The 20,935-nt window shown below is 45.6% G+C and overlaps 1 protein-coding gene across 3 annotated transcripts in view; it reads right to left on the bottom strand.

Moving 5' to 3' along the window:
* The window catches only part of FES (FES proto-oncogene, tyrosine kinase), a 580,113-nt gene that overhangs the window by 23,903 nt on the left and 535,275 nt on the right, over positions 1-20,935 (bottom strand). For all 3 annotated transcript variants that reach the window (XM_085644363.1, XM_085644367.1, XM_085644366.1), the window contains exons 17-19: positions 14,555-14,678; positions 3,694-3,851; positions 2,604-2,726 (exon numbers count right to left, since the gene is read on the bottom strand). In XM_085644363.1, the coding sequence (XP_085500489.1) occupies positions 2,604-2,726; positions 3,694-3,851; positions 14,555-14,678 (405 nt within the window). The remainder of the gene's footprint in view (positions 1-2,603; positions 2,727-3,693; positions 3,852-14,554; positions 14,679-20,935) is intronic.

Here is a 20,935-nt window from a genome sequence, read left to right as displayed (position 1 = left end):
CATAGCCAGTGAGAGCAGGTTTTCTACTTGGCAAGAGCATCAGACCAGAACGGAGTGATAAAAGAGTATCAGCATCTGATAAACTTAGAAACAGATGGGACTTAAACTGCAGCCCAATATTCCAGTGAACAAGCCCGGCCTCGGTAAGTGGGTGCGCCAGATGCAGACTTGGTCACTGCACAGTTAATGCTCCGCCACTGACCCTCTCCCCGGGCAGCCGTGACCTCACACCTGCTATGGAGGCAGCACATTAGTGAAAAAAAGGGCCAGCTGGCTAAAGTAGCTGTTCCACTTTTCACAATGCAATGGCAACATGAACTGTTACTGTTCCTGCCTGGAGAGGAATGACTGGGGCATCAACGGTACCTCCTTTTCTCCCCTTTCAAGTGGTAGCCACACGCCACCATCAGTGTGCCACCTCACATGAGGCACACAATGTGGCCCCTGCCTGCTCCTTTGCCCTGCGCTGATATCGCCACGCGGTCGCGTAGAGAGAGTGCACAAAGTAAAATGGTTTCTCTCATTTGCATGGAGCCACCTGGAGGCATTTCTTTAGGTTTCCGTAGAATAGCAGGGTCCTGGGGGCTTTAGCAGGTGAGTGTAGTTTGGCATCAACCGACAGGCACTGGCCGGCCACAGCCGAATGATTTGTTCTCTGCATTTACCTATGCATGCCTGCCTGGGGCCTATACTATAGACCGACGGATTGAGGTGCCTGCTTTCACTGCCTTGGAAGACTTTTAGCTCCAGTGACTTTAGAATATCATATTACCATTGGGGGCAAAATGCTCTAACAGCTTTATTAACCTGTGTATGTCAATACCACTTATTAAAGGGTCGCCCTCTATCCCTTATAGGCCTGTGAATTGGGCTTTTAACTCGGGTAGGGGGCCTTTAACAGCAAGTATAGACATTGGTAGCAGGATATAATCTCTGGTGCAGGAAGCAGCTTGGTTCCCTCACAGGCAGAGGCTGGATGAGTAAATAGGGAACAGCCAGGCCTGGGAGGAAGTGTTCTCTTGGCGGCAGGGCTCACATTGGAGAGTTTCATTTGTCAGGTAGTGAAGTCCTAATCTGCTCTCCCTGAAGTGCAGTGCACCCTTCGTCCAGTGACACTGACACCCGCCCGCCGCATAGCTGCTAAGGTTTCAGATTGCTGTAAGTGCCATTTTCATAATTTCAGTCAAATCAGTGTAATTATTAGTGATATTTCAATGACTATGAATGTGTCTGACACTTTCTAGCGAGCAAAATCAAGCAATGAAGAGAGATTAGAAACATAAATATCAGACATTGCACCCATTTATACATCGAGATTGTCTGAATCATACGTTTTGAGCTGATTATGCTCCCAAACAGGGCGTCACATGTCTGTGATTGTTCAACACCTTTGAGCGATGCTTGTAATTTTTAGGCCAAGGTTTTGGTGAAAATGTACTCTATTTTTCTACGTAGAAAAAATATTTCTGTAGTGTGGTCTGCAACAAAACAAGAGACTCTCAGGACTCGCTTTGCTTCAGAGTCCTACGTCGAGCCATTTTGATTCTGAATTGAGTGGGTGGAGCCAGTGGATGAAGTGGGTGGAGCCGGAGAAAAGTAGGTGTGGCCTCCGACAACCATTTGAGCACCTGCACTTCATATTTTACAAATTAAGCACTGCCCGACAGACCCTAGATTGGCGCTCCTACACAGTACAGAAGACATCGGGGGAAACAGGTATTAAAGACACCTTTTATTTTTGGGGCTCACTCTGGCTAAGTGGGACATAGCACAGCACTGGAAGGATTCGTCCTCGCCCTGTAAAACCAATTGGAAAAAGGCCCTGGATAAGTGCATGTCAGCGGAGGTTGCTGTGTTCCACGCAAGGGGGTGTCCCCAGAAGCATGGGAAAATCTGGACTAGGTGGGCCAAGTAGAGGGGTATAGATTTGTCCTTAATGTCACAGGCAGTTACCAGGGACCCTATTGAACGACTCGTGGTGAATGATTTATCTATGTAAAGTTTTGGTGCTAAAAAGACGTGGATGGGAATTCCTTTGGTTTGCGTATAAATTGCTATTAAAGTATGTATGGTGCACTCATGGGGTGGCGATGGGTGTTTCTCGTTGTCGGATGTGGGGTGGGAGTTATACAGTACCCGAGGATTCTCTATTCTGCATTTCGATTGTAATATGCTCGCTGGGCTCTGCCCCTGTTGTACCTTGAAAAAAATCAATAAAATCTGTTGTAAAAAAAAAAAAAAACAGAAGTGTGACTTTTGCGAACAACCTAAGATTAGGTTTTAGAAAAAAATGATTCTAGGCATTAATTTCTGGCTGCGGGACACCCTAATCCGTCGGGCCAGATCCAGGACGGGTGCCAGGATAACCGGTGATGACGTAAGTGATTCTAATCTCTATTACCTGAATATAAATGCGTGCCATGTGAATACCCTGAACGTCTGGTATATAGCTGCCCTTCATGGACCAATATTGAACACCTCAGTTCTAGATTATTATGTTAAATACGCAACATTTAATATGCATGTGGCCAATAGAAACAGTTGATGTAAGCAGGTCAAATGCTACTAGAGCGCCTCGTACTGAGTTGAAATAAATTCCATACCTTGTTCAAGTGACTCTCGAGTCTGCTGGTTAGACATGGTGGCATATGGGACAGCACCCAGACTAAATGTTTCCCAAAGCAAAATCCCAAAACTCCAGACGTCGCTCTCCGATGTGTACCTTCCTGAAATCGACCATCAAGAACTACGTCACATTAATTGCACTTTGATACAGCTTTCTTTTTTGTACAATTTATTAGGACAGCTGTCTTATCATAGTAATTCATTTAATCAGACATCCTCTAGTTCCTTCTCTAACAGAAAAACATATTCTTGTTTGCTATTTTCACAATATAGTTCTTCCATATATTTGTTTGCTCGCTGTACAGTGTCAAATGTGGTGCAAATCTTTAAAGACATATTGGTATAGAAGCCATAGTACTTTGCCACAGCTTAAATGGTCTGTTTTTTTTAATAGCTCTTCATTAGCTTTCCTTTTCCGTAAGTTATCACAAATTGACATTCATAATAGCCACCGACATTTGGAATAGCATATTCGTGTGTCACAGGACAGAGGCTATCTTCAAGCGTTAAAGGCGCGCTTCATTCTGATGTAACAGTAATGTATGTAAAACCATGGTTGTAAGCGTGCACGCCCTGTATTCAGTGGTAGTCGTTCAATGTCGTGCCCTGTGTTCTAGTCTTGTGTGACCCTCGTGGCAGCATGTCCGCGGTCACCTGTCACGTGTCATACACTGAATCGTCCAAGCGTTCTCTCCCTGGCCGCCCTACTCAGACATATGTAAATGAACTGTTTGTTTCTGGTGAGTGTTGTGTGCGAGCATGGGTTTGTGCATGCTTGCCTGGCAGAAAGAAGCATGGCACAGTTTACATAGGCACTGTCAACAAGGACGGCAAAAACTCTAGTGCCTCTCCCTGCATGTTCTCCATACATTTTAGAGATGTCCCACATGAAGATAAAATGTAGAATTAGAGCAAAATCGAAGGGTATAAAAGACTATAGTACTATATCATATTCGAATTACTGTAAAAAAATAAAGATAATTAATAAATATTTTTCGTTGGGCTTGATCATTGTTGATTAATGAGACAATCAAAATACCAAGGTGAAACTCCGAGTTATTGGCATACCGTAATTGAGCGCCTCAGGGGCTGTCCATTTCACAGGGATCTGCTTCATGCCGCCAGTGGAGGAATAGACACCATCCTCCTCCTCGCGTGACATGCCGAAATCGCTGATCTTCAACGTGTTCTTTTCAGTGACCAGACAGTTCCTGGCTGCGAGATCTCTGTAAAATACACATGTAACATGTTTGTTGAACAATTCCTATAAAATGTTTTTTTTTTTAAATTAATTCTTTATTTATAGATCAACAACAGATACAATACGCATCCATCTTCCCCTGCACATCTGGAGAGATGGAGAGATAGAGCAAAAAGGATCAATATAGCAAACGCAGTGTCTTCATACATTTGGAATATATATGCTGTATGTGTTGCAACCTAGTGTCCATTCAGCCATGCAAGGCCGCTCAGGTAGCCACGCCAGACATAGCTCATTCTGCATTACGAGAATCCACAGAGCTATCCTATAAAGAAAACATATACGTGAAAGGAGCATAAGAAGAACAGAGAGGGAGAGATAAAGTGAGGGGTCTCTCTGGCCATCTAATGTGAAGCAATCAGCAATGCACCCCATCTCATGGAAGCATTCCGTCAGCACCCGCTCAGTCAGTATCCACGGGGGCCACCACCTGGTCGGGCAGCTGAGCAACAAGATATCTTTGCAGCGGTTCCTAAATATTTTTGGATCGTGCCTGCGCGGGCATTAGTTCCCAGAACTCTGATAGCTGGTTACGGCATTATGCTGCATCTCTTAGCCGGTCAGTCACCCGGGGTTTTCGCCTTGCCCCTGCATATCGCCACTCTCCTTTTAGCCAGTAGTAGAAGCACAGCCGTCAGCTTCCGATTTTCAAAGGGTACATCGCGCACATAGCCAAGCAATTCAACCAGGGGGGGTTCGTTCTCATCTGCCCCCTGTCACTTCCTCCAGTGTTCCAAATATGTTCCCCCGGCTCAGCATGATCACTGGGCACTCCCATGACGCACACAACATGTCATCACTCAAACCTGCTTTCTGCATGCAGCCAGGAGTCCAATACAGTCTGTGAATGAATTTGAATTGAATCAATCACAGTCTATAATTGAGTGACAGCTCCTTAGCCTGCGCAGCAATATTCCAACACTCCTTCGTCAAAGGGGGCTCCCATGCATTCCTCCCATTTATGCTGTGCGGGCGGGGCGCTTTTCAGGGACTCATGGTGCACACCAGAGTATGGACGAGTAATTAGTTTTCAAAGTGATGGGTTGGTTAGAAAGTCATAAAAGGTGAGTTGTGTGTGCTACAACCGTGAGGTTATAAAGAAAGTTCAGTATTCTCTAAAGTTTTTAATAGTGCTCTGTAATGTTGGGGCCCTAGGCCCTCATGCTGGGAATGACGGACACAGGACACTTGCTTGGATAGTGGGTTAACTGGCCACGAGCACGTGCGCTCGGCCCTTTTATTAGCCTAGTCACCTGACCCAGTGACGTAGGTGGTGGGTGGGTGTAAAGTGTATGACTTACACATGTGAACACTAGAACGTGTCCATGCTAGGACACTACATTCCTCCCAATTTTTAATAACAAACACCCAGAGTCAATGTTCAACCTAGGGGAGAAAGAAATATATATACAGATGTAATACAGTGACCAAACTTCTGCAGAGTCGCTCACGCTTCAGCAGCCTGGAGTCACAGACGATGTTCTTCCTGTCGCGGACGATGATCTTCCTGTCGCGGACGATCACCAGTTCACTGTGGCACCAGTCAGGGGTGCTCGATGGATCTAGTCTGTTTGGCGGCTCTGCCTTGAAGTTGCTCTCACAGTCTTTTCTTCGCTTTACTTTCTTGGCGACAAACACAGTTGAGTTCTTGTGGTTCACCGCTAGATGTTGCCGTTTATCTTTTAGTCCAGTCCTTTCCTTTATCTGTGGCGTGTGTTCTGTTTTGCAGAAAGACGGGTCATTCGCAAGACACCCCTCTCACCAGGATGCCCCTCTCACAGGTGTTCCCCTGCCACGGGATATCCTTGAGGCCCTCTTCATCAGATCTGGCCTGGGTTAAGTGTCCTGTATCGTGTTACTCCCATGCCGATAAGTGCGGGTGCGGAGGAAACGACAGGTCTCACCTCAGATTCCGCAGTCAGACCTGGAGGGTGGCTGTTGGCTCCTGTCTTTAGCACGCGATGTCTTCGTCCTCCTGGGACCTTTGCTGAAGGGCGGCTGATGACCATCTCTCATCGCGGGGACACTCTCGCTCACCGGCATCCCTGAGGCCTTTGCCCCTGAGTCACCACGGCTGGCATTGACCAGTGTCCGTGTAACCCCAAAGGTGGGTGTTTCGAATGGTCCGGCCTGCTCACCTCTGCAGATCCCAGGTGTGCTGAAAGCATCGTCAAACAGATGGTCTTTTCTCCGTGCCACGGGTGTTCTTCAGGACTTGCACTCCGTGTTCTGACGCTTGTCACCTTCCTTGCTTCTGAGGTGTGAGTAGTCTTGCCACACTCTTCTCTCCTTCCTCTATTTCTTTCTCCGTGAGGATGTCATGTCACTCTGACTTCTTCTCCTTCTTCTTGCAGTGGCAACCGTGCCACTCAGATCTCTTTCTTTCCCCTTTTTCTTTTAGTGGCAGACGTGCCACTCCGATGTCATCTTCCTTCTCTTCTTGTAGTGGCAAACGTGCCACTGCGATATCTTCTTTCTTCGTAGTGGCGGACGTGCCACTCTGGTCTCTTCATCTCTTCGCTTCATGACCTACTCTGGACCGTTTCTGTTCTCCTCTTATCTGGCCAGGCTTCTCCATGCAGCACGCGCACTCTGCACGTGTTCCCCCTGGTCTTGTCCTCGTCCGAGAACACTCTCTTCATCTTCCTCAGCATTCCGAGTTAGGGTCGTGACCTTCTCTTCATCTTCTCCTTTTCACCAGTTACTTTGGTTCTTCTTGAGCTTCTTGGACCACTTGACGGTCCTCGCTGCCGATCACTGGCAGGATATCTTCGGTCTTGTCGTCAGACCTCTTGCTTTGTAGCTTCACTGACCCGTGCGTCGGTCACCTCCTTGTGCAACTCCTGGCGAGTCGGCTTCTGTGGTGCGACCATTTGGCAGGTCGGCTTGGCCTTTGTGGTGCGACCATTTGGCTGGTCGGCTTGACCTTTGTGGTGCGACCGTTTGGCTGGTCGGCTTGACCTTTGTGGTGCGACCGTTTGGCAGGTCGGCTTGGCCTTTGTGGTGCGACCATTTGGCTGGTCGGCTTCACGAGGTGCGTCACGTCGTGTGACTACCTGTGTCCACTGCCTTGTCAGGCGCTGGTGCGTGCTACTCTTCGTACCGTCGTGGTACATCTTCAGTGTAGCGTTGCTCCCTGTACCATGATCTCTTGATGTGGTGGCTTCTTGGCGCCACTGGGTGTGGCTCGACATCCTTGCCCGCCAGTGTTGGATACTTGCTGCGCCCATCCTCTTCAGTGGGTTCCTCTCCTGTAGGCGCTGCAGTGTACCTTCCGCGTCCGGTGTACATCTGCACTGAGTCCTTTAGTTCTCTCTCGAGGGTTCGCTCCACTTGATGCGGCGACAGCGCAGTCCTCGCTGGGGTGGATGTGGCTTGACACCTTTTCTTTTTCTTCCTCCTTGTCGCTGCGGGATGGTGTTGCATCCCTGTGGCACACTGTCTCTTCCTCCTTGCGCTTCGGTCGCGTTCCTGCGCTTCTGGCGCATTCCTGTGCGCCTCTGTCGCGTTCCCGTGCGCTCACCATTGCGCATCCGTCTGCCCTTGCGGTACATGCCTAGCTGCCTCTTCTTCCTTGCGCTGCGATCCGTCGGTCTCCTGTGGCTGCTGGATTCCCCTGGCTTGCTGTAGGCTTGTTGATTTTCCTCTTGCTGCAGTACCGCCAGTGGCCACTAGATGGCAGTGTTGCTTTCTGTGTCAGTTAGCAGCAGCCTTCTTTGCTGCTGTAGCTGTCTGCTTTGTTTCTTTTCACTCTTCCAGGCTTCAACCCGGGCTGAGATGAGGAGCTGGATCCACAGCAGAAGCAGAGTGCTGGGAGCAGGACATGGGCTGGACAGCAGGTAAGTCTTTTCATTCATTTTACCCAGAGGCAGGAGGGCACAGGCATTGCCAGTAGCTGCAGAGTCAAGGCATTACTCTGTGTGTGGGAGACATGCTCTTTTGGTCACGCTGGGGCTTCCAAGCATATTCGGGACTTCAGTGGGGCATATTGGCAGTGCGTGCCATCGCGCACTCAGTGTAGGCGTGTTTCGGCGGCGCAGGCCGCTTGCCTGCATTCTCCATGCTCCCGGGGGTCCTGTGAGGTGGGGCATGCTCCGGATTGCCGGCGGGCAATTCTTTACTTCAGATATCGCCTTACTTTTGACATCGCCCTCCCTGCTCGCGGCAGCTTCTTGCAGTCTTCCTGCGGCAGGGAGGGGGGTGTGTCGGCACGCTTGTCGTCATGCGGGGTAGGCCCCCGCTGGTAGTACCTTTATTTTCTTTTACTGTCCTTGCGTCGCGGGCCAGGCAGGCCTCGCGCTCTTTGGGCTTCATTATAAGTCCCGCTGCGATGCGCGTTTAAATTGCGATCGGTCCCGCCCCCGCAGCCGGCCTCCTCGTTGCTCGTGCCCTGCGGGGGAGGGTGTGTGTGTGTCGGCGCTGTTCTCCTGCTCCCCCCGCCCGCGGCAGCCTCACTCGGCTCGCATGCTGTACGGGCGATGGGCGGAGAAGACAGGGGTCGCCGCTGGGTGCTGTCGCTGCGGGTGGGCTCCGCACTTGCTTTCACACCATTTCCGCCCCCTCCCCGCAGCCGGTCTCCTCACTTCGCGGGCTGCGCGGGGAGGGGGTGCCAGTACCTCGCCCTTCTCGCTACGGACCGGGAGCTTCCTTCGTGCCGGAGGGCACACCAGGTTCCTCTACGCGGGGTGGGCACCCGCTGCGACCTTCCTTTATTTCTCAGGCTCACCTTCTGCCCGGCTGGGCTTCCTCGTGATGCGGGTGGGCACCGCGTGGACCACACCTCTTGCGGGGGTCGCCGCCGATGCGGGTGGGCTCCGCTCGGCGGGTGTCTCCTCCTTCACCGGGCAGGTCGCGGCCGATGCGGGTGGGCTCCAATCGGTTTGCTGGTCACCACCGGACACGCTCCTCACCACCCGGCACTGTGGCTGGTTCGACGGGGTCGGGGTGGGCACCCGACTTCCTCTACATTACTTTGGGGCACAGCGACCGCCCGCAGGTCGTCGCGGCGGTGCGGGGTGGGCTCCCGGGCACCGCGGGGCATGCTGCGGGCTCCGCCTCGCCTTGCCGGCTTCTCGGCGCGTCGCGCCTTCTTGCAGAGGGGGGGGTGACCTCAGTGGGAGCACTCCTCTCCCCCTCACGAACAGAAGGGCTGCTGCGGCACGCTGGGGCTCACAACTCTCGTCGCCAATGTAATGTTGGGGCCCTAGGCCCTCATGCTGGGAATGACGGACACAGGACACTTGCTTGGATAGTGGGTTAACTGGCCACGAGCACGTGCGCTCGGCCCTTTTATTAGCCTAGTCACCTGACCCAGTGACGTAGGTGGTGGGTGGGTGTAAAGTGTATGACTTACACATGTGAACACTAGAACGTGTCCATGCTAGGACACTACAGTGCTCCTGGGGCGACCTGACGGTCAAGAACGTCAATGAAATGAAGAAAGCAGCACAACACTGTGTGGATGTGTCCCCCTGGGCGCTAAGTAGGTCTCCTGGTGGAGGTCTTTGTATCAATTTTTGAACAAGTTTAGCTGGTTCTTCAAAATAAGAGGTAGTCAGGAAAATGTTTCTTCTGAGAGTAAGTTTTATTCACTTATCTTTGAAGATTTAAGCATTCATTTGGTTTTTGTCCTGTCCAATGCATTTCGGGTTGGAATAACCCTTCATCAGGGACAAATCTGTAATGCAACAGTATAATGAGGAAACAATAATGTCTTTATAAAAATTAATCATTAAAAATATAACATACTTTCCGAAGGTGGTCATTATTTCTTTCAGTCCAAAAGTAAGGACGACGCTCGGTGGCAATATTAAGGTGGAGGTTGGGATGTTAGCAGTGTGTTTAGTGGGAGGAATTATGTGGCTCTCCGCACGGTTCTGCTAATGTGTTGTTTTCACGTGTAAAAGGTGAACTCTTAAATGGTCTGTGTGAGCGGTACGGGACAATTAATAAGTCGTGTTAGATCGGTAATATTGAATAGGTAAACGGTTGGATGAAACTGCTCGTGATAATAAGCGTTTGGTACGTGAGTGTTAATAAAGTGAGCCCGTATTCTAGAATTCGAACGAATAAGTAACTCGTGTGGAGTTTGTATCAACGCAGGGTGTACATTTCCCTGGCGCTGTTAGTTTTAACATGCAAAGCACGCGACACACTTATATCAACGAGTGCTGCTCGTCAAGGTTACTTACAAAACGATCATCTCGATTATGGATTCACATTTTCAGGCAATCGTTTGAAGTCTGTAACAAAAAATGTAACTTGGTATCCCGGTTTGGATACTATGTTGAAGTGTTAAATTATAAGTGTTAAATTATAATAAATAGGTCGCTTACTTGTTCTTAATGCGCGATGCCTTCAGTGTGCATACAAATGTTGACTCTCGGTGTATCGATGAAAGTTAATACGCTTGTGACGTAAGAGTTAAATAACGGACTATAACGTTTTTTAACCCGCGTGGGTGGAGAGTAAAACGCTAACAAATGCGCTGTTAGCGTTTCACTATCCACCCACGCGGGTCCACAAACTTTATAGTCCGTTTTTTAACTCTCACGCCACAAGCGTACTAATTTACTCCGTCCGCTTACGCCGCCACCCAACATGACCGACACATCATCTATGGACACCGCACCAGTTAGCGTTTTACTCACTCGGGTTATCAAACTTTATAGTGTGTTATTTAACTCTTACGTCACAAGCGTATTAACTTTCATCGATACACCGAGAGAGTCGACATTCGTATGCACACTGGCTCTGAGCTGGAAATAGGTCAATCTGTCCATCAGGCCCGTATGGTCATCCCCCAGTCCCTTGTCCAACCTAATAAACACGCCATCAGGGAATGCACAACCTAGCATGTGAAGGGATAGCTTCCGTAGTCGTCTACAGGTCCGTGCTTCAGCGTGAAAGGAAATGCTTGATGTCAAGTGAGTGGCACAGAGGGTGTCTAGTCGTGCCCTGCTTCGTAGCTCCTGCCATGCCCAAATAGTGCAGCCTACCATATTGATTCCGGGCCTAGGGCGGTGTTGCTGCAGAAACAGTACCATATGCAGTAGAACCGTGTCCGCCCGGTCACTCTCTGGGGCGGTATGCGCCATAACTGGGGTGGGAAAGTGCCAATTGAACCCAAGCTGGGCCTGCTCGCAGTTGTAGTACAGTTCCATGTCAGGAGCGCCTAGTCCCCCTTGCTCGAACGAAAGAGTGAGTATCTCCCATGAGATTTGCGGCTGTCTGCCTGCCCAAACAAGGGATATCAGATTCGATCGGAGTCTTTTCTTGAATTCTGTAATGAGGGGTAGCGGGAGGTTGATAAAAACATATAAAAACTTGGGCAGTGCTACCATCTTGGCGATGACAATCTAGCCAGCCAGAGACAGCGGGAGCGACCTCCACCAGTGCCGCCGTCCCTCTAGCCATTCCATCAGTTTACTATAATTGCAGCGCAAGAGCTCGTCAGGGTCCCGACTGATCCATATGCCCAGATATTTCATGGGGAGTCTGCCCAGTTGAGTGGAAACTCCAACCGGAACTCGTCAGTGGCTGCAGTCAGCTGAAAGAGCATGGACTTCCCCCAGTTGCTCATGACGCCCGAGAGGCCGCCGAACCTAGGGATTTCACGGATGAGTGGGTCCAGGTTTGTCGCTGGGTGGTTGACATACAGGGTTACGTCATCCAGTGACACCAGGATCACCTGTGGTGTGAAATTAAGGCCATGGTGCGCATGATGTTGCCGTAATCTGGCAGCAAGTGGCTCTATAACCACGGCGAAAAGTAGAGGTGACAACAGGCTACCCTGCCTCATACCACGCGCCACTTTGATGGGGGGGTGAGATCTCTCCGTTTATCCGCAGTCTTAGCACAATCATGATCAGTGCCTCGCAGGAGGGGGGAGAAATCCCTGCTCAAGTGCCTCCTCATACATGTTGAGGAGATGGGGTACAAGGAGTGGCGCAAACTCCTTCTAAAATGTGGATGTAAGTCCGTCCAGTCCAGGAGCCTTGTCCCCGGGCATCGCTTGGATCACACCAAACACCTCCTCCTCAGAGAATGGCTCGTCCAGGTACTTACGGTGGTTACCGCTAAGCCAGACCAGTTCAATTCAGTCAAAGGAAGAGATCAAATTGGGGTGTGCCTCATTTTGGTGCGCAGCATAAAGCGAGGAATAGAAAGCCATCATTTCTGTTTGTACAGCCTTCTGTCCTATGGCTGTGGCATCGGTGCGTACCCGCAACTTGCTGATATAGTCATTTGCCCACGGCTTTTTGAGTCCTGCTCGGGTCTTCCCGTCTCGGTCTCCTTCGCCATATTGGCGGGCTCGGGCATCTTTACCTAGATATAGTGTCTCTCTGTGGGCTGCTACTTCAAATTCGGACATCTTAACCCTGATTCAGCTAAGGATTGCTACCTGGTTGGAGGTAAAGTACCCGGATTCAAGTTCCCGTATCTCCTTTTCCTATAAAATGCTTGTCAACAGGCTCTGCATGATCAACAGCAGTCAATGTTTATAGGTCATACACTTCTTATATTAATTCTTTGTATGACACAATTCCAGGGCTTATTTTGGGCAGGTGTTTGCAAGGGCTCAATGCCAATACTCATTTTTAGAACACCCAAGACTTCATTGAGGCCCTTTCTTTCATGATAAGAGTTGACTGAAGCTGTGACTGCTGCATACATATTTTTTTTAATTTTAATAATGGCCCTGCTACCACCGATAAGAGAACAGTGGTGCCAGTGCTACATAAGTTCTCGTCGAGTACCACCACACCCCCATGGGCTTGCCTCCCTTTGGCGGACTGGAACAAGGGCAGGCCAGGCAAGCACACACCTCTCTGTATGCCTCACGATGAATCAGTCAGTAAAGTGGTAGCAGCCGACTTGTCCAGTACAGGACTGACTGAATTTAGGTTCACATTTCAAACATCAAGCAAAATAACCTAAACTACCCTCAGCTAGCTTATAAAGAAACCAGTCAATCCACTATACTATCCCTACTTAATTAATTAACATTGATACCCCCTTCTGATAATGTTTCTGGCGGAGTCGTAATGTCAACAACTAAGATGAACACATACAAAGTTCAAGACACAGTACACATTGGTCTCCATATGGAGACATGCCCATCAGAATACCTGAGGCTTCGGAGTGTAGTGAAAGAACTCTGAGAAGCCGCAAATCTCCTTTTAGATCTCACCTACAGTCAGATTTAGCAGTCGGTTGTCGAAGATTTATGTGAACAATACAATGGTATTGGCTTTGGTTCAGCATCTTACTCATGATTTGATGGCTTTTTTTGTCTATCTCACTTTCTTGCTCCTTTTTAGGTGCCTTTGTTTTCACCCTATTCTTTGTTTGTCCCACCCAAAGAGCATTTTGGTCTCACCATGTTTAAAGTAAATGGCATGTATCCCTCCACTGCTGACTCCAGACCTTGCATGGCAGTGCATATAAGGTACTATGTTCTCTCCCTCCATATCTGTACCTGTCACCAACGGCTACCAAGGCCCACTAGACGCTAAACACCTTGCGCTTTGGGCACCATCTGCTGCTTTATTGGTGGGCAGCCAGGGACATCTTAAGGACTTTTTGGGCCCTGGGCCAAACGTATTTTGGGGACCCTATTCAGAACAGCTTTTAATTTATAATCAAATGTCAGATCTTTCAAGCCGTCTTTGGCCAGGTCACTGAGTGCACATGCGCACTCGTCCAAATTTTAAATGTGTTTATATCTTATATTCAGGGATTGTGACCATATTGTAACACAGCAGCAGCGCACTGGTATCACTGCAAATAATCTCTGTGACACCCTCCCATTTCTCTTATGAGAGGTCCTATTTTGAACTAAAAGATTTTTTTTAGGGATGCAGCATAATACATAAACACAACATTTCTCTGCAAAATGTCTGTAAAAGACTCGCCCACAGCACCCACATTAAAAATAAATTAAAGGAAAACGGTATTTAAAACAAGCAGTTTAAGAATTATTCAAGATCATCAGGGAAAGACTGCAGAACAGGGTTGGCGCTATCATAGGACCACAGCAATGTTGGGGCCCAGGGCCCACTTTGCCCGTGCATTAAAACGTCTCTGCTGGGCAGCCATCTTAAAATGATTTTGTAACCATTCCAAGATGTTGTTTGCATGACTGCATGTGCACCCGCATGCAGTGGCCATCTTTGAATTACTTTTGTTAGGTTTTGAGGAGATCCTTTGAAAGATGACCTCTGAGTGTGTGCATGCAACTGCCGCTGCCTTCTTTCAATGGATTTTCTGAAAGCATAAAACATTAATTCAAGACAAAATGGCAGCTTCCAGTGTTTATGCACACTTGCCATGCAGAAGAAAAGACAAGCAAAGTCAAGAGAATTTTCAGGTGGGATCTATTGGCTTTGCCATTGCTATCCATGTTGCCAGAATCCAGAAAAGATAATGATGTTAACGTTGGACTCTTGCTTTGTTCTTAGGGTCTTTGCAAAACCGTCCTTGCTAAATGAGGTAGGTAAAGAGGCCGCATTTAGTGGCTTGCTACATTCAATGCTCATATTCCTCTGAGAACTTTGTAAATGGCAACCTGTTTGCAAGAAATCATGACAGTGCTATACCCATGGTGTTGGTAAGCCACCCTGAACTCCTTGAGATATAGTCTTGAATAATAGCAATATTGCTCACCTGTGAATGCAGTGTTTGCTTTCTAAATATTCCATTCCTGCTGCGGCATTCTCTGTCATTCTAATCAGCTCCTTCGTCTTCGTCTGAGCCCCCTCATTACGTAAAAAGGTAAGGAAATCTCCACCTATTGGAGAACATTGCAACGTTACATATATTTAACAACTTGTTAATGTGGGTTTACAGAAGAAGTGCAGCATGATAAGACAAGTGTGTGGAATTCAACGAATGTGACTTCTTATTTCAATTGCAGATGTCTTTGTGAGAAATACATAGGGTGAACGTGCCAATGAGTGTCAACCTAGTGGGATATTTTAAGTATCCCTCAGAAGTTGTATTTCCATGCTTAACCCAATGTGAGCCTAATGAGACTTGCCTTTTATGAAGCCCTCTAGCAAAGCACTATCAGTCAGCATACGAGGTAGCAAGTTCATGTCAAGTTGTAGAAGAAACAAGTTGGAGAAGAGGAGTCAAATGATCCCACACTTAAGATTCTCAATACTGGTGCCTACCAAGTTGCCAAAATGCAATTTTCTGGAAAATCTCCTGATACTCACAAGAAAAACTTTAAAAAAATAAAATTAAAAAAAGGTGATAACTTCCATCATCTCATAAAATTCAATGAAATATAAGCTACCTTAATTTGAAAATGTATGAAGAGGAAAAGTAAATTCAGAATAAAAAAAATCAACCTTCACATATGGAATAAAATAAGGCTCGACTAGCCTACACAAGGTGGACTGATATGATTTTAGTCTCTGTTTGACAACCCTAAAAATGAGAAACAATTCCTCCCACTGCCAGCAGCAGAAGGCACAAACCAATTGTTGAGTTGAGGAAGCGTCCTAACGTAGATGGGTCAGCGTCCATATACATAGGAAGTAGTAAATGCTTTATTCAGGTTACACAGTGCCTAACTAGTAAAATAATAAGTGCCAGGACCCTTGTCAGGAGTCTACTATAGCTTGCACCACCCATTTCCCCTGAAACCACTGTCAATAACAGTACCAACACACCTACTTACCATCACACTCCTACAACGGTGACAGCTCATACTAGTCCAGGCCCCCAAAGCTGTAAGAATGGCTTGGCTTGGGTAGCAGTTATTAATTTTGCAAAACTGACTATTTCTTCTGTCATTGTACTGATATTATCCCCTTTATACCGGGAAAGGGAAGGTTTAATAGTGGTCTGCAGAACTGTATTGTGACAGAGTTCTGCGGGGAAGTAGATGAAAATAGTAGTGATGACTTGGAAGGGCAGACAAAAAATATGGTGGGTGTCATTGGAGGTGCGGGGTAGAAGCATATCCTTCTTAGGTCAGGGTAATAAAGTCAGGAGGTGTTCTAGTGATGATGTTAGTCAATGGAATTGGTTGGCTGGTGCCCTTAATAAGTTCTGGATACTCACGAAAACAATTAATTTAACAGTAGATTACGAGTATATTCCTGCAATACAGCTGGCCTTTATTTTTGTAATGAAAACTTTGATCGGCTGAACAGTCTTAATGCAGATATAATCTGTATTCAGGGAGCATGGTTATCTACTGAGTTTCAGCTTAAGAATCTTTATGTGCTCAGTTGTCCATCCACTCCCTATCACAGAAGTCAAGGGATTGGGGATTTAAATTCTACCGTCAACTATATACTTTTGGTCATACAGTAGATTTACACATCTTTCAAATTTAGTTCAGTGTGTAAAGCTCTAGAGGGACTCCGGTCAGGAATGTAGTGACCGGTTTATGCTCCTGGCAAATGCTTACATCCCCCCAGGTTCCTCTCATACCCTCCTGATCACAATTGTGTTTTCTTTTCTCTACCAGATCAGCGAATCTGAAAATTGTCAAAATTTAGTTTTGGGTGGGGATATTAATGTGAAAATATCTAATGAGTCTCTAAATGTTTATGCAGATAGTGAAAGGGAGGAAGCATTTAATAATCCACCAGCTGTACTAAGGTCAAATTAAATTGGACAAATGAGGGTGTGCTTTTGAGACAGAACGAATGCTTGTTAGTGAATGACAGAATGGAAAAAGATGTTTCGTGAAAACATACCCTTATTTTCACCTGGGGTCCTTCCCTCATAGATTATGTGATTGTCTGTTTTATTTTTTCAGTACACTCTATGATTTAAGTGTAATTGATTCCGATTTGAGTGATCATAAGCTACTTTCATTTTGTATTGACTTTCCAAAAGTGGGACTCAGGGCTTGGAATATCAAGGGGGATGTTGTTTTGTCTAATAGGGCCAACAGCAGACCTCATTGGAATTACAAGAAAATAACAGTATTATAAGATATACTTCAAATATTTACTGAGAAAGTACAATTTCGCTATTCTATTTCCCCTAGTGAATTTGAAGGGCCTATGAAGTCCATGTGGGGCTCGCCAGATCCCCTACATAGTAACAAGCTCTCTAGCATAAAGTCACTGTGTGTACAACTTCTAAATAGGGAGATAAACAGCTTAAGTAGAAGGCAGTTCCTGTACTACTGAAAGCTGCTGATAAGAAATTGTCTTGTGATCTCAAGTGGGTTAAGTTAAAAGAGGCTGCAATCTCAAAAGATGTTAAAAAATTCAGGAAAATGATAACTGTTGTTTGTGGTAAAAGAGTGAAATCGGTGCCTATGTCAATTAAAAATCTGATTGGATTAATTATATAATAGCCTGTATGCCTCCAATCCCACGGATGGCAGTTCAATCACGCTACTCGATTAGTTCGGAAAGATATTTGCTAAAAGTATGCAGGAACGTTTGAAGGATTTGGTTGATGAGAAAATCTTAATTTCCATGGAACAAGTCAGTTTAAAAAAAAATATTGTACACAGGACAATATTGCTATGTTACAGTTAATCTTGGAAAAATATGTCATTAACAGTGGTCAATTTGCTTATGTCGCTTTCATTGCCTTTTCCACAGCAATTGATCGGCTAGACAGACTGTTGCTTTGAAAAAAAATGATTGTCCAACCTAGGTATACCTGAGATTCTTTTTAAAAATGTTATAGCTTTGTACCATTGCACATGGTGCCAGGTACTCCTGGGTGGTGGTAAGGCTCTTCTAGAATTCCTATTAATAATGGCCTCAAACAGGATTGCATGTCGGCTCTTTCATTATTTTCCCTATATATAGGTCTTGGTGTGGGCTATTTCTGAGTGCAAGGGGGAAGCACCTAATATAGGGGATCATTTTCTGTCCTGTTCATTATATGCGGACGATATTGTTATATTAAACCTTACTCCCAAGAGTCTTTAAAACCGTTTGATGGGTCTTCGAACAGTTTGCAAGTTTTCTTTCTTTAACAATGAATACCATAAAAAGTAAAGTTGTCATTTTAAAGCTAAACTGTATAGGAAGGAAATTAAATTCAAGTGGAAATTAGGCAATGAGACCTTGGAGGTAATGAAAAAGTACCCATATTTCCGTTATATTTTTTCCTGTTCCTTGAGTGAAAATGATAATGTACAAGATCTTTCGAGTACGTGGATTTGCCATGCTAATGGACTTGGACCGATCAATAATTCTTTAGGCCGCAGATACTTTGAACATATGATCTCAGTGCATCGCATGAAGGTACCTTCAACCCTTTTATATGCCATGGAAATAATCATGGAAGAGAAATGGGCCTTCATGGGTAAAATTGAGGGTCAAATGTGTATTCTGAATACCCGCACAGCTACCCAAGCCTTTAGATTAGAATGTGGCCTGGTAAGTGCCTTTTTGCAGACAGCTGGGACCTTGATTCGTTGGGGCCCCCTTTGGCTGAATAGTGAAAAGAATACTCTAAGGAATCTTATGCTTTGAAAAAAAAAATTCTCTAGGAATTGGGATGATATTATTTTGGGTGGAAATTTGTCTTATGCATTGGGGATGTTTGACATTCAACAGAATGTTTAAAGATCTTGTCTTCAATGCAATAAAAAAGTCTGCTGAAAAAATGAATATGTGTTGTGGGCACCATATTGCCTACTGTTTATGAAAGGATATGCTTAATGGATATGCTTAATGTTGTTGCAGTCTCTCCAACTCAGAGTAGACCTCAACCATTTCTAATCTGGACTTTGAACCATGGAATCAGACATTTGTTTTTTCTTCTAAGAATTAATATTTTACCATTGAAAGATATAATGCATGCCTGGCAAAAATACTAGCTATAGATAGAATTTGTGATTTATGTAATAATGGTATCCAAGATTTCAACCATATAATTGTTAATATGTCCAGCACTGCCCTAGTTGTTGATTTTTGAAACCACTATTTTTAAAATATATTACGTGTTCTTTTGATGAAGCCCGACAATAGCTATTTTCACCAGTGAAATGAAATGTATTGTTTTAAAATATGAAAATGTTTTTAAAGTTTTATGAAATTGTATTAATATGAATTAATTGTATTGTGTTGTTTCTTTGGACATCTTAGGAGATCCAAAACTTGTAATAAAACTTGACTTGAAGTGGACGTGCATAACTGACCACAACAGGGTATCAAAATTTAATAAAAGGGGGGGTCTCTTAAGGACAGACTTGACCGCTTTCTCCCATTAGCTGGGTATAATCTTTTGGTTCATTATTTCCCTCACGTATGCTCTTCAGGGCATTAGGTGATGCATCCCAGCCAGGAGATTCTTCTTCCAGTTTTTACTATTATTGAACGAATGCACTGTGTGCTGTAGTTGTGTTGCTCCATTATATACCAGGATGTTTCAGGTTTTCCAATCAACATGGCTATGTTTTCCCACCTAGATGTAGAAACCCTTTATTCCATCCAATATACAGAACAGGCAAAATGGCATAGGGCACATAGAGTTCTGCAACATATACAGACACTGCGGGAGGAACACTATTTTCATAAGTAATATTCTTCCCATGATTGATGGAGGAAGTGTCCTCTGAAATTCCACGGAGTGTGTGAGCCCTGTAAGTACCCCCCACATATTAAGCATTTATTGGGCTTTTACCTTATTTGTAACTTGTATTCTCAAGTATATAGCATGTTTAGTTTCCAAATTTGTCCCCAGATCCGGAAGAGCATGCCTTCAGGTCCTTGAATCCACCTAAAGGAAATAGCTTAGACTTACCCCAGTTTGTTTTTAATCCAGAAACTTTCTCATATTTGTCCAGTTCAGTAAGGGGAAGTAGGACAGGATGCATTGGATATTTTAACTAAAACAATGTGTCTTCTATGTAGAGCGGCACAGTATGTTTTGTTGGCCCGATCTTTATATGCCTTTGCACCATCGATGTTTGTAGTTTAAAGGACGGAGGCTCCATGGAAAGTGCAAGCAACATGGTAGATAAGAGATAAGGAGCAGCCTTGCAGTATACCTTGCCAAAGGGTCCAGGTAGCGGTTATCCATCTCTCTGTGCATACCCTCGCTGTCGCTTCTCTGTAGTATGATTAAACCTATCAAAGGAATTTAAACCAAAACTAAACTTTTTCCATGATAAGCCAGGTATATTATCAGCATACCCTATGAACGTTATGCTGTATATATAATGCCAATAGAGTGTCCTCTTCTTTTTATTCCATCAGTGTGTGCATAACATATATTAATCTCTGCTGTTGTGCATTGTTCTGCTGCCTGCAATACAGTGGATGTGTTCTCATGAAAGGGAGAGCATATCACTGCTATTATTTGGTTTACCAAGCAGTTTCACATCTATATTCAACACGAACGAGGGGCAAAACAATCATAGTTATGTTATATCTTTGCCTCCTTTGGGGATTTATGTGATCAGTGCTTCTCTCAAGGAAAGAGGCAGTTTTCCCAACTCACATACTTTCTCAATAAAGGTTAATAAGTGGTATAGGATTGAGTCAAGTACTAATTGGGATAGGTTGGTTGGTATACTGTCTTACCCTGGAGTTTTATTCTTTTAGATCCTACAGAATGCTACCACAATGTTGTCTTTGTTTAGGAGAGCTTCTAGACTGTCTTGATGTTTGTACAACAACTCTGGTAGTTTTAACTAGATTAAGTATTATAAAAACTTCTGATGGTATTTTGTAGGTCTTTGTATAATCATTTGCCAGGTGTTGGTAAGTTTTTTTAGAACCCCCTTCCTGGTGTAGTCTTAGTATATGTGTGTGGGGTTTCTCTATTTTCAATAGGTGACCAATTCCTGGAATGGCCTCCTTCTCCACCTCCATACTTCCTCCACCCTCCTTCAGGAAGGACCTAAAGACCTGACTCTTCAAATAACTGATCTCACGCAGAAGCTTCCCTCCCTCTCAAGCGCCTAGATACCCTCAGGGATGATCAGCAGCGCTCTCCAAATACTATTTGATGGATTGGCTGAATAGTCCTGCTCTATAAAGTCTCTGTCTATAGTGGGTAAGAGTATATTTGTCTAATTAAGGCCAAGTGTCCTTGGGTTGTCTCCTG

The sequence above is a fragment of the Triturus cristatus genome, chromosome 3_1, assembly GCF_964204655.1.
Source record: "Triturus cristatus chromosome 3_1, aTriCri1.1, whole genome shotgun sequence".
NCBI lineage: Eukaryota > Metazoa > Chordata > Amphibia > Caudata > Salamandridae > Triturus > Triturus cristatus.
This window is presented reverse-complemented; position numbering and strand designations above follow the sequence as displayed.